A 13324-nucleotide genomic window follows, 5' to 3' on the forward strand; every position below is an offset into this window, starting at 1 on the left:
TAGTAGGTACTCATTCATGGCATTATGCTTTATGTCATTATTTGTAGTAGCACAATAGTATTTATGCTAGTAGTTCTTGACTGACGTATTGCTTTGTATCTAGCTGGTTCCTAATTAGGGTGTGTCTGCTATTGATTATTATCCCATGTTTATTTTTGATGTGCCATATTTTGCACTTCTTATCTTATTTAATCAACACAGCAGCCTGATGAGAAGGTCTTTCTCCACATTTTCCGGAATGTAGAAATAGCAGTGCAGAGGGGTAAGTGACACGCTCAAGATTCCCACTCATACATTTCAGACCTGGGTTTGGAACCCGTTTTCATTTAACTCCGGAAGTTTTGCCCTTGCGTAATGCTCCTTGGCATTTCGGGTGCTGCCTCAGTAAAAGCAACATCAGACATCTCAGCTCCTAACTGAAAGTGTTCAGGGCATAATGAAGTTGTTTGCCACCAGAATCTGATTTTATTATCAAAAGTATTAAAGTAACCACTTTGTTAGTCTGAGTTCTGGCCACCAAAGCTTTCAGTAGAGGCTGGAGGCCATTGGCTTAGTATACAACCTGAAAGTGGTCTATTTCGGATGAATAAAAGCTATAGAAGTATTAAAAGTGAGGACAGGCTGTTACTGGGTGATGGGAGCTCCCGATGACTCCATCTTAAAGCCTGGTTTTCTTTTGGAGAGGAACAAGCAGCAGACAGAACTTACACTGTGCTATGGGAGAAGTCTCTTGCCAGGAGCCTGCAGCCAGTCTAAAAAACTTACCCTATGTTGACGTATTTCTGCGTTAAGGCTGATAAGTCCAGGTGGCAGATATAAAGGTTGACCAAATTGTTAACACATGCTCTACTTACGGCTTTCAGAAAAAAATGAATATCCTAATAACAGGTATGGCGTTTGGCCTGAATTGGGTGTCAGTAGTGATGGGTGGTTGGTTGTCACTTCTCTGAATCACGGAGGTTCGGTGAGATGCCTTCTCTCCTTTTCAGCTCCTGCAGCCTCACCAGTGAGCACTGGTTTGGTAACATGCCAGATTTACTTTCACAATTGCCGTTAGAAACGAGCCCTGCCATAGGAACTGTGAAGAGTGTGTTTTTGCAGCTGTAATTCAAAGAGCCGTACCTCTCCACCTGACCCTTCCTTCTCACACTCCCCACAGACGGAACCCTCTGCACTTCCACCTTATTGCTGACTCCATTGCGGAGCAGATCCTGGCCACGCTCTTCCAGACCTGGATGGTGCCCGCTGTGCGTGTGGACTTCTACAATGCAGACGAGCTCAAGGTATGGGCAGGAGGGGAGGCACCTCCGTGATCTCCTCTAGCTGGAAGCATTATTGCTTGTGGTTGAGTGGACTGTAGCAATGCCAGAAATCTCAGCTCCTAACTGAAAATGTATAGGGCGTAAGGAGGTTGTTTGCCACCAGAATCTGATTTTATTATCAAAGTATTAAAGTAACCCCTTTGTGTGCACAGAATCCACTTTGGTCTGTGAGTTTTGACCACCAAGGCTTTCTGGAGATGCTGGAGGCCATTGGCCTGGTGTATAATCTGAAAGTGGTCTATGGTAGCTGTCATCTAGAGAGTTCCATTACCCAATGAAGTAAAGGCTGAACTCAGACCCCCATGGGCTGGGGTTTAAATTTGCATATTGTCACTTACTGATCAAAAGACACAAAGTAAACCACGCATCTCTGCTGGACCTGTTTTCTCATCAGTAGAAAAGGTGGATGAAATACCAAACTCATGGGGATAATTAAGAGGCTCAAATGAGAGAATATATTTGAATGTGCTTTAAAAAGACGCTGCTGAATAAATATTAAAGGTTATGTCAGGCTGGAGGGATTTCAACCAAATGAAACCTTTTTGGTCATCTCATCCCCTTACAATTTTTTTGTAGTGCCATTTTGCTTGCATCATGTTGAGGCCCACAGCCCGATTAAGAAGTCCTGTATATTCTGGCTCTTGATTCTACTTCCGGTCTTGTCACTGGCATTCCTGTAAACCTTCGCTATTCTTTGAACTCTAAGTAGCAGAGCACACCTCTAGTTCCCTTTGCCCCCTCTTCTGTGTTTGAGTCTTTGTTTATTCTGTTCCTTGCATCTGATATTTCCTTCCCACCTATCTTGCCACAACTCCTGTTCATCCTTCAGGACTCAGCTGCAGTGCCAACTCCTCTTAAGAAAGAGCCTGACTTCCACAGGAAAGAGGAAGACATTTTTTGTTCACTTGTCTGTCTACTGGACCCTTCTTAATGGGGTAGGAGGAGAGGGGTCGCATCTTATTCTTTTCTGTATTTCTGGTGCATAGTAGGTACCCGCTAATGCTCGTGGATTTAACAAATTGCTGTGATTAGAGGAACATGTAACTTTGCAGAAATACACTGATGCTCTGTCTCCGATCACCTTGGGAAGGACTCAACACCTAAGCATGAGGCTGACTGGCAAATTTCTTGTTCCAAACCTCATAAAGCCGTTACCTTTTCATTGTAGAGCCATAACATTTTTAGTAGATCACTGACATGCCGGCCAGAGTTTCTGATTTTCACATATTTCAGGCTCTGAGGTTGATGGAGATGTTCAAAATTTAGCATTTGGGGATTGTCGTGGTAATTTGCGTGCCATTCCAATCTATTCTGAGCTAAAATTGATTAACACTCTTAAAAAGGGAAAAACAAAATTTAGCAAATTGCTGCGCTAATTAAGGTGAAAGCAAGCCACTCTGTCTCCCAGGGTCTTAGCGCCAACACCATGGGGGAAAAGCAACACGGGAGGAGGAGCAGCAGCTGGTTCCGAAGGATGCCTCTGCCGCTGTGTTCACCATTTGCCTTTCTTTGGGTAGGAGTCCAGTGCCATGTCCCCTGTGAGCCTGCACCCTTTACTTTGTAAGAAGACATCGAAGTGTGCTGGGCGTAGTGGCTCATGCCTGTAATCCCAGCACTTTACGAGGCTGAGGTGGGGAGAATCGCTTGAGCCCAGGAGTTTGAGACCAGCCTGGCAAACATAGTGAGACCCCCCACCTCTACAAAAAAATTTTAAAAATTAGCCAAGTGTGGTGGCACACACCTGTAGTCAGTCTAAGCTGCTCTGGAGGCAGAGGCAGGGGGATCACTTGAGCCCAGGAGTTCGAGACCAGCCTGGGAAACATAGTGAGATGCCTGTCTCTACAAAAAACTAGCTGGATGTGGTGACTGCACCTGTAGTCCTACCTACTCTGGAGGCTGAAAAAGGAAGATCACTTGAGCCCAGGAGTTCAAGACTGCAGTGAGCTATGATCGTACCACTGTATGCCAGCCTGGGTGATAGAGCTGGCATGTGGTGCGATCATAGTGATAAGATCATGGCTAAATGATTGTATCATTTTTTTCCTCAAAAAAAAAAAAGAGGAAAAAAGAAAAAAATACAAAGTGATTGGGAAAAAAACTAATTTCAAATCCTGTTTTACCGCCGAAGAATTCTCTAACTGGTTTTGAACCTTGGTTCTCTCAGCTCTCAGATGGCTTGGGACTGAGTCAGCCACAAAGGAAGGGATGAAATAAGATGGCTCAGTGTACACAACATGACAGGTTCTTAAAAATGCTTCCTTCCACTCGCAGCCGAGGCCAGAATGACTTAAAATGCACTTGCGTAGCGTGGCCTGCTGTGAAATCCATCAACAGCTAAGAAGTTGAAGGAGTGAGGTACCATCGACTGGAATTCACTCCTGGAAGCCCGTTCCATGAGGTCTCGGATGAAAGGGGAGAAGGGGAGGAAACACTGATGCTCTGACTCTGTCATGCCTACTTTAATCCAGGGAGACCAACTGTCTATTATTTTACATGCTGGCTTTTTTTTTTTTATATCCATCCGAAAAAAATCCTTCATGGCTTAAAAAATAATAATTTAGAAAATACAATCTGATATGTTCAAAAGAATATTGTCTCTAGAGTCCTGTCCTCCAACCCAATCTCTGCTATCGAAGACTTCTTCAAAGTTTCCTGACACCTGCTTTTTATTCCCCTACCAATTAACCACCTGTCTCTCTCACATTCCCGAATCCCATGAGAGTGTTGTCAGAATCCAGTACAACAGTGAGTATGAAAGTATTTATAAAACGTAATTTTTTCATAAGAGTAGTAACTATGGTTCATGACAAAGCCAGGATGAAAACCCAGACCTGTCTGACTCCATGATCTACTAGTCTGTCTATGTTTTAATTTATACATAACCCAGATCAACAACCCCAAAGCCGTGATCTGCCTACTCCACCAGCCTGACAGCCCCCTCTGCAGTGGCGTCACCATCTGCTTAGTTGCTGATCTGGAACTGAGAGCTCATCTTTGTCCCTTTCTCTTGCCCTGGGTCTAACCACGTCACACCCTAGCGTGGCTCCACCTCCCCTGCACCTACCTAGTCCATGCTTTGTGATCTTTCCCTAGCACAATGGCAAGCGTTTTTCACACCGGTCTCTTCCCTCCACTGCTCACCTCTCCTCCCCCATATCTTTTCTCTCAGTAGCAAAAGTCAGCTTTCCAAAAACAAGCGCAGTCATGCCACTCTTTTCCTCTGGGTAAAACCTTCCCTGGTTTCCTACTGCTCTGAGATAGAGGCCACAGTTTTTGTTTGTTTGTTTTGCAGACAGAGTCTTGCTCTGTCGCCCAAGCTGGAGTGCAGTGGCGTGATCTCGGCTCATTGCAACCTCCACCTCCTGGATACAAGCGATTCTCCTGCCTCGGCCTCCTGAGTAGAGTAGCTGGGACCATAGGCGTGCACCACCAGGCCCAGCTAATTTTTATATTTTTAGTAAAGACGGGGTTTCACCAAGTTGGCCAGGTTGGTCTCAAACTCCTGACCTCAAGTGATCCATCTACCTCAAGTCATCTGCCTGCCTCAGTCTCCCAAAGTGCTGGGATCACAGGCACGAGCCACTGCCCCCGGCCAAGGCCACAGTTCTTAACCGAGTCGCATCTCTCTGCAGACACTGGCTCATGCCTCCTTCCAAGTTGTTCTTGCACCACTTGCGTCCTTCCTCACTCTCCAGTCCTGCAGATTCACTTTGCTCCTTCTTTCCCCCCAGAGCGCCTTTGAACAGTTTATTTCTTCAATTTATTAAACTGTTCCCCAACCTCCTTCCTTTCCCCCATTGCTAATGAATAACAAGTTCTTTTGCTAAAGTTACGTGTACTCGGGGAAACTTTCCCTGCCTTTATCATTTCATAGGGGTTGCTTTGTTACATGTTCTCCTAGAATCACATACATTTCTTCGGTAAACTCAACAGAGAGGGTATTCTTTCATGCTTTTGTGTGATGAGCTAATAGATGTCTATCTCCTATACTGTAAGCTCCCAAACCAGGATCACGTCTGTTTTTCACCACCTTTGTATCCCAAATGCCTGGCGTAAAGATATTTGCTAAAACATTTTTAAAAGAAGCTTTATAGATGTGTGCTAAAACTTATAAAGATGCTTGCTAAATGACTGGCTTATAAAGATGTTTACTAAATGACTGATACACAATGAATTTAGAGCTGGGTCCCTAAGAATAATAAAACCAATGGCAGAGTTGCTTTATCACCGTCAGGCCCAGGAGTTCACGTTTCTTTATCACTGTAGAGCCCAGGGTCACCACATTCCTAATGCCTATTTGTTTCCCGGAGGCTTGTGTGGGCAGCCAGGAGTTTGCCCACCAGCCACCCTGAAGTCGCATAGATAAGGCAGCTCTATTTGCACCAGCCCACCTCCTAAGAGCAGCTCTGGGACAGGTGAGTGAGTGTCTTTCCATGACAGGTACACTAGGAAGGAAACACATTAAAACACTATGCACTAGACGACCTTAGGGAAGGAGGAAGAACAGGAGAGAAATGGACTTGTGCTGTGTTCCACAGCTGCATTCAGGAAGCATGTCAGATGGTACCCTCAGCAGACACACGTGACGGCTTCCCTTGATACAGCTCCAAGAAACCACTTTGTACGCTGTTGGAAATGGCATTTCTCAGAAATGTTCCTGTGGGCCCCTTATGATATCTGTTAGTGCTAGAGAATGAAGTAATAGGGAACAGGACATTTGTGAGGGATTGGTGCATGATTAAAAATGAACTGTGGGAAATTCGCAGTGGACTGGTACACTTCTCTCTGTAATGACCAATTAGTGGGGATTTGCAAATAGTGATGGCCCAGCCTGCCTATCTCTGTGGCCTGTGAAATGCTCATTGGTCTTCCCGATGTTCACGTGGCCCATTTGTTTCCGGCCTCCAAGTCCTGGTACCAACAGGCTACCAGGACTGAAGGTACCTCTGCTCTGAGCTCCACTCAAAACACGCAGCTCCTGTCTACAGGAGGAAAACTTATTTTTGCGTAGAGCTTTGTCAGTGATGCGGGCTGTCACTCATCTCTCATGATGACCCTGGGGGTTGGAAAGATAAGTATGATTACCTCCACCTCACTTAAGTTAAAGTGTGGGGTTGAAGAGCATTTGCCTAAGATTAGGCTGCTAACAAGTGCTGACGCTGATATTCGACTTTTCCCTTCCCAAAAGAAAGGATATGAGATAGAGGATTGTATAATTCAGTAGACATGGATGTAGTAGAGATCTTAAGGGAATTTGAAAGATAGGGGCCACAGCTCCTGGGGAACGACCGTTGGTTACCACTGTCGAGTTGCACTTGAATTCAAAATTCCTCTTTTCCATGACTTTGGATCCCACAGGCTGTGGTCTAACATCTATCGTTTAAGAATCACTTACTCAACCATTGTGGAAGACAGTGTGGCAATTCCTCAAGAATCTAGGACCAGAACTACCATTTGACTCAGCAATCCCATTACTGGGTATATACCCAAAGGATTATAAATCATTCTACTATAAAGACACATGCACATGTATGTTTATTGTGGCACTATTCACAATAGCAAAGACTTGGAATCAACCCAAATGCCCATCAGTGATAGACTGGATCAAGAAAATGTGGCACATAGACACCATGGAATACTATGCAGCCTTTAAAAAGGATGAGTTCATGTCCTTTGTAGGGACATGGATGAAGCTGGAAACCATCATTCTCAGCAAACTAACACAAGAACAGAAAACCAAGCTCTGTATGTTCTCACTCATAAGTGGGAGTTGAACAATGAGAACACATGGACACAGGGAGGGGAACATCACACACTGGGGCCTGTCAGGGGGTGGGGGCCTGGGGGAGGGATAGCACTGGGAGAAATACCTAATGTGGATGATCGGTTGATGGGTGCAGCAAACCACCATAGCACGTGTATACCCATGTAACAAAACTGTATATTCTATACACGTATCCCATAACTTAAAGTATAATAATAAAAAAGAATCATTTACTTCATTTCTCATGTTTTACATGGTTTTCTCATAGTCTGTTTCTCACAACACCTCTATGGGCTAGGTCCTATTATTATTCCCATTGTACATACAAAGGAACTGAGGCATAGGGGAGTTAACTAACTCCAAATCATGTGACTGGTACATAGCAGAGCCAGGATGAATATCCAGAACTGTCTGACTCCAGGATCTGTGCCCTTTCTCCTATGTCCTGTTTCCCTCTCTGTGGCTTATTTCAGCTAAGTTACTGTCATTGTGTCTAGACAAGGACTCTCTGAGCTTTTGAGGGGGGGCGGGTTCCTTCTTTGGCTGTTCCTGAAGAACCAGTACATTAAGCATGGCCCCTGCATGGAAGGCCTGCTGGGAATGGTACTTCCTGTAGGGGATAAAAGGGAACCCTTCTAAGGATGCTGCTGAGGATGGGGATGGCCCTGTCACTTCCATCCAAGGATCCTGTTCTAAACTAACAGTCGTCACTCTAGACAGTTGGCTTTAAATCAGGAAAACATTTCTTGCCAGTTTTCAGACAAGGCCCTGCATGTCTACCAGCCTTTGATCTTGCCCCAGCTGGCCCAGAAAGTCACCCCCATGCTATCACTGGGGTGCGCATGATCCCGAGCTCAGGAAGGGAAGCGGCACGGCAGTGGCTGTTTCATGATTCACCTGTCTAGCTGGGAGCCCTAATTTTTCTCCTTTTCTCTTAGACCCAATGCCCGCTTGTTACCAACATCAGAAAGATGATGAAGTGAGATTCAGGACTGTGGCTGCAGAAAATATTGATGGTGGACTCTAAAAACTGGCCTCCTACTCATCCTTAATTGCCTTTGTGCTGGTCTCTATGGAGGATGGCAGAGGTTGTCTTTAGAGAACTGTAATCTTCCAGCCCCCTGCCGTCCTTTAGAAGGCAGACTCATTGTTCCTGTCATGTAGGGGATGGGTAAACTGCTGCCTACCCTATCTGTTTCCTGGGAAGCTATGCTTCCTGAATACTGGACATTTTCTTCTGGGAGAGACTGAAGAGAACATGAAATCATAGGATTCTAGGGTGGGAAGGAGGCTTAATACTTACAAGTTTTTGGTTTTTTTTTTGTTTTTTTCATGAATTAGGCCAAGAAGGGCAACTGAATTGCCCAACAAGAGATCACATATGTTTCTTTCTAACATATAGCTTTTCCCAGAATGGGATCTGGGTTTTCTGGCTGCTGGGCCTGGTTTATAGCTCAGTGGGGACCACACTTAACAATGGTTGAACTTCAGGTGCTGTGACGAAATGCTCTCATGAGGCTGGAGCAGCTCCAGTGAAGCTGGGCCTGCAGAGGAAAGACAGAAGATGTAGATATGTCTCATGGAAGGGCATTATCTGCTCTGGGATGCCCTGCAGAAACATGAGAAATGAAGTAAGGTGTGTGTGGCCTTCTGAATCCCCAAGTTCACTAATAATGTGTTAATACCCAGAGCAATGGACAGAGGTGAATAAATAGCCTATCAAAATGGGTATTTCTGGCTCTCCTTTATTGGTGAAGATTGATTGCAGTTTAATGAGGACTTGTAATGGAAAGCAATGCTTGGCACATAATAGGCACTCAACAAATCTTGCTTTCTTCTTTTTGTTCCTAATGTGGCTGCCTTTCATATATTTAAAGATGACTGTAATTAACTTCTTAAATCTTTTCTAAGCCCACCATGTCAACCCTTCCTCTTCTCCTCCAACAATGACTGCCGACCTCTCATCAGAGGGTCTACATTTTGGCTTATTTTTCTAGAATAGTTGATGCATTTATGCTCTTGTTCCTTCTTTCCTTTGTGGTCCTGTGTTATTCGGCAGGGTGACAGAGGTTAAATATTATGCGCAGGTCTGGAAAAATTACCACTTTCCCATTTTCTTTATTGTTTTATTGGTTCTTGGATTATCTGTGTGGTTTCTGAATATGAAGGCTGGTTCTGCAAGGTCAGCAGCGTACCTCTGGCCTCTGTCATGGGCTTTTCTCTCTCACACAGTGAGGGCAAGATCACAGAATGGACATGGAAAAGCATAAAGCACTTGAAAGCATACCTTTGTGTATTTATAAGACTGATGTTTCACTGTGAAATGTTGGACATGGAAAATTTTAGACAATGAACGCAAACTCTAATCTGCATTATAAAATAATCTTTTTATGTCATTTGTTCAATTCACTTTTTACACAGGCAGATTTTTCTTTATTTAAGTCTTCTAATGAATGGATCTTGTCCCCTTTTGAGAAGCACAGAATCTTAATTAGAAAGGAACTTGGCAGTCATCTAGCATAACCTTCCACTTTCTTGTATAATATTCTATACAAATGGTCATTAATCTTCTGCTTTTGGATACTTCCATAGATAAGAGATCATTACCTCCCAAAGGACCCTGTTCCATATTTAGAAACTATTAGAAATATTCGCCTTATGCCTTACTGAAATCTTCATCTTTTTCATTCTCCTCATTGGTCCACCTGAGCATTAATGAAGAGTAAGTGCAAGCCTGTGTACCATTTTTCTGTTCCCTCATCTGCCTTCTCTACTAGACGGAGGGAACCTAGAGGGCAAGGTCTGTAACATTTATGTTCATGCCCAGCCATCGGACAAAATCTGGCCAATCCTGGCCTCCAGCAAACACCTGGCTTCTATGTGTTGAGCTACACAGTGTGCATCAACCAGTTGTTTGAAGACCTGACACATTTACTGAATCCTCTCTTCTTCTCAGTAATCACTACTCCATTTTTTCAACTGTAACTGAAATGGCAGTGCATGGAGCCTAGGTGATAGTTGACCCTTAAACATGTCTTCTGATCTGCTTGTGGAATAAATGCCTTCCAGGTTGCTGACTTGCTTAAATGTGCTCCCCATTGTGTCTCCATCCCATAGATAGAGACATTCTCTGTGGTTCTGCAAATCACAGCACTTGGTCTAGATCTGCATATGTGACATGCCCCACCTTGAGCTACAGTTGGTCTGAGCTCAGAGTCTTAAACTCGTTTAAAAGCAGTGAAGTGTCCCAACTCACCTTTTTTCTCATCCTGAGCATTGTTTCCTTCTCATTCTTATTTATTGTGGTCTTCTCATTCATACTGCATTTAACTGATAAGGAAATGCTTTATCTGTATCAAAACATCTCTTATACCCCATAAATATATACACCTACTATGTACCCACAAAAAATAAAATTAAAAATTAAAAAAAAAGAAATGCTTTCATATACCTACTTTCATTCTGTCCTCCCAAGAACTCCATGCTACAGAGAGGACATGTGTTTTATTATGTTTTATTTCTAAGGAATTTGCCAAAAGAATTAACCAAGTGCTGCTAAAGAGAGCAGCATTTGGATGGAGCAGATGCCAGAATCTCGTTCTTGTGAGCCTTCCCTGCAGTGCTATCTCATGCACCACAAATCTTACCTACCAGAAACTTGTGTTAAGAAACAACTTCAGCAAGGCATGGTGGCTCACGCCTATAATACCAGCATTTTGGGAGGCTGAGGCGGGCGGACCACCTAAAGTCAGGAGTTCGAGACCAGCCTGGCCAACATGGTGAAACTCTGTCTCTACTAAAAATGCAAAAATTAGCCAGGCATGGTGGTGGGTGCCTGTAATCCCAGCTACTTGGGAGGCTGAGGCAGGAGAATCGCTTGAACCCAGGAGGCGGAGGTTGCAGTGAGCTGAGATTGCACCATTGCACTCCAGGCTGGGCGACAACAGCAAAACTCCATCTAAAAAACAAAAACAAAAAACTTCATTGATTCAAGAGTGTGGTTATAATGACGGAGGTGGGATCAAAAAAAGAAAGACCAGAGGTGTTTGACAAATAATGAGAAAGCAATGCGCAGGGTAAACTGGAAATTATGATGAGGTTAGGAAATTTGCACTGAGCACAGAGTCTTTGTCCAAATGTTATGAAAGGATAAAAGGCTAGAGTTGAGTAGTGAGATGTTAGAGATTTGGTATTTTCGATGAGGCCCTTTTTGAGGTTCTTTTTTTGGCACGTTAGCCTGGGATTGAGTGGCCGAGGTGTTGTTGGAAAAAGTTAATGAAAACTATGGGCTCTAGATACTGCAAGGGCCAGGGTGTTGGCTGCTTCATCCCTAGGATGATGAAACTCAAGGAAAATTGTCAAGCACCGAAAGGAATTGTATACCTGCAGATCAAAAGGAGCCTCTACAACTAAGGTAAAATCAGTGATAAGTTGCCCACATTAGTGTACACCCTAGAAAATTATTTGAATTGCAAGGATTAAAACAAAATCCTTCTTTTAGGAATAATAATTCTCATTATTAAGAGTTGATTTTATGCCAACCTAATATGCTTAACTTGCATAATCTTCTTGTATCCCTACCATTTCCTGGCGAGGAAACTGAAGCTTAGGAAAGAGACTTGTTCAGATTACTCAGCAAATGCATTGTGGAACCAAAACATGAATTTTGGGTAGTCTGACTCTTGAGCAGCACTGTCCGATGGAAATAAAACGGCAACTCATCTGTGTGATTTTAAATTTTCCAGTAGTCACATCTTGAAAAGCAAAATAGAACCAGTGCAATACATTTTAATAATACATCTTATTTAATTTTATTTATCCAAAATAGTATTGTTTCAACCTGAGATCAGTATTTTAAGAATTACTGAGATATTTTACAGATTGCAAATATTAAGTGTTTGAAATCTGGTATGTATTTTGAACATCTCACTTTGGACATGCGTATTTTAAGTGCTCAGTAACACATATGGTTGTTGATGGCTGTGGACAAGGTATGGAGCTTGGCTTCTAACACTCCATGGTAATACCAGGGCAGAGGGTGGAGACAAGCTTATTATCTTGGAAGAATAAAAATCTCGCCTCAGCTTTTGCACTGTAAGATTAGGTGTCCAAATAAAATGTCTGCAGAGTTTTGAGCAAAATAGACAGAGACCCAAGAATACCAACCAAGTTCTCTCACGTTATAAGGCAATAGAAAAAAGATGATAGGCTATGCAGGAACTCAGAAGATATACACCAATAGGCCAGGTGCAGTGGCTCACACCTGTAATCCCAGCACTTTGGGAGGCTGAGGTGGGTGGATCACTTGAGCCCAGGAGTTCGAGACCAACCTGGGCAACATGGTGAAACCCCGTCTCTACCAAGAAAATACACAGATTAGCCAGTCTCATAACCTGGTCTCAAAATAAATAAATAGATTTAAAAATTTTTTAAAAACAGAAAAAAGGCCGGGTGCTGTGGCTCACGCCTGTAATCCCAGCACTTTGGGAGGCCGAGGCGGACGGATCACAAGGTTAGGAGATTGAGACCATCCTGGCTAACATGGTGAAACCCTGTCTCCACTAAAAATACAAAAAATTAGCCGGGCGTGGTGGCGGGCACCTGTAGTCCCAGCTACTCAGGAGGCTGAGGCAGGAGAATGGCGTGAACCCGGGAGGCGGAGGTTGCAGTGAGCCGAGGTTGCGCCACTGCACTCCAGCCTGGGTGACAGAGCAAGACTCCATCTCAAAAAAAAAAAAAAAAAAAAAAAAACAGAAAAAAAGAAAATATACACAAGTGTATTGTTCTTGAAGAAACTATAGCTGCTTTGCAAGCCACCCAAGAAAGTGATCAAAATGAATATTCAGGAATGAAAAGGTATTGTTATAAAGGGGCAGAAGTGTGTACAGAGTTACACATAGAGTGATATGTAAATAATTGTTTTAAGTCAGTTGCAAGGCTGATTGCAAATGCCAAAAAATATTTGTCTTCAGAACATACGCAAATAATAAGCTGATCACAGCCATTTTAAAACACACTGGAGAGTATGAGTTGGGTTTAAAAGCAGTTAAATATAGTGGATTTTGTGGGGTAACTTAGGTGGCATCTTTTAACTCTTCACTTTGATTATCCTGGGAAAAAGGGTAAGGTGTTTCTGCAAAGCTCAAACGTGACCCCTGATGAAATAAGTAGAATTAGATCTAACTTATTAGTGATGATTATTTCAAATGAAATAAAGCCTAAGTAAGAAGCAAAGAAG

The 13324-nt window shown here is 43.3% G+C and overlaps 1 protein-coding gene across 2 annotated transcripts in view; it reads left to right on the forward strand.

Moving 5' to 3' along the window:
• Positions 1-13324, forward strand: part of LARGE1 (LARGE xylosyl- and glucuronyltransferase 1) — a 645394-nt gene that overhangs the window by 315736 nt on the left and 316334 nt on the right. For both annotated transcript variants that reach the window (XM_030815681.1, XM_030815680.1), the window contains exon 5: positions 1160-1283. In XM_030815681.1, coding sequence (XP_030671541.1) covers positions 1160-1283 — 124 coding nt within the window. The remainder of the gene's footprint in view (positions 1-1159; positions 1284-13324) is intronic.

The sequence above is a fragment of the Nomascus leucogenys genome, chromosome 7b, assembly GCF_006542625.1.
Source record: "Nomascus leucogenys isolate Asia chromosome 7b, Asia_NLE_v1, whole genome shotgun sequence".
In the NCBI taxonomy this organism is placed as follows: Eukaryota; Metazoa; Chordata; class Mammalia; order Primates; family Hylobatidae; genus Nomascus; species Nomascus leucogenys.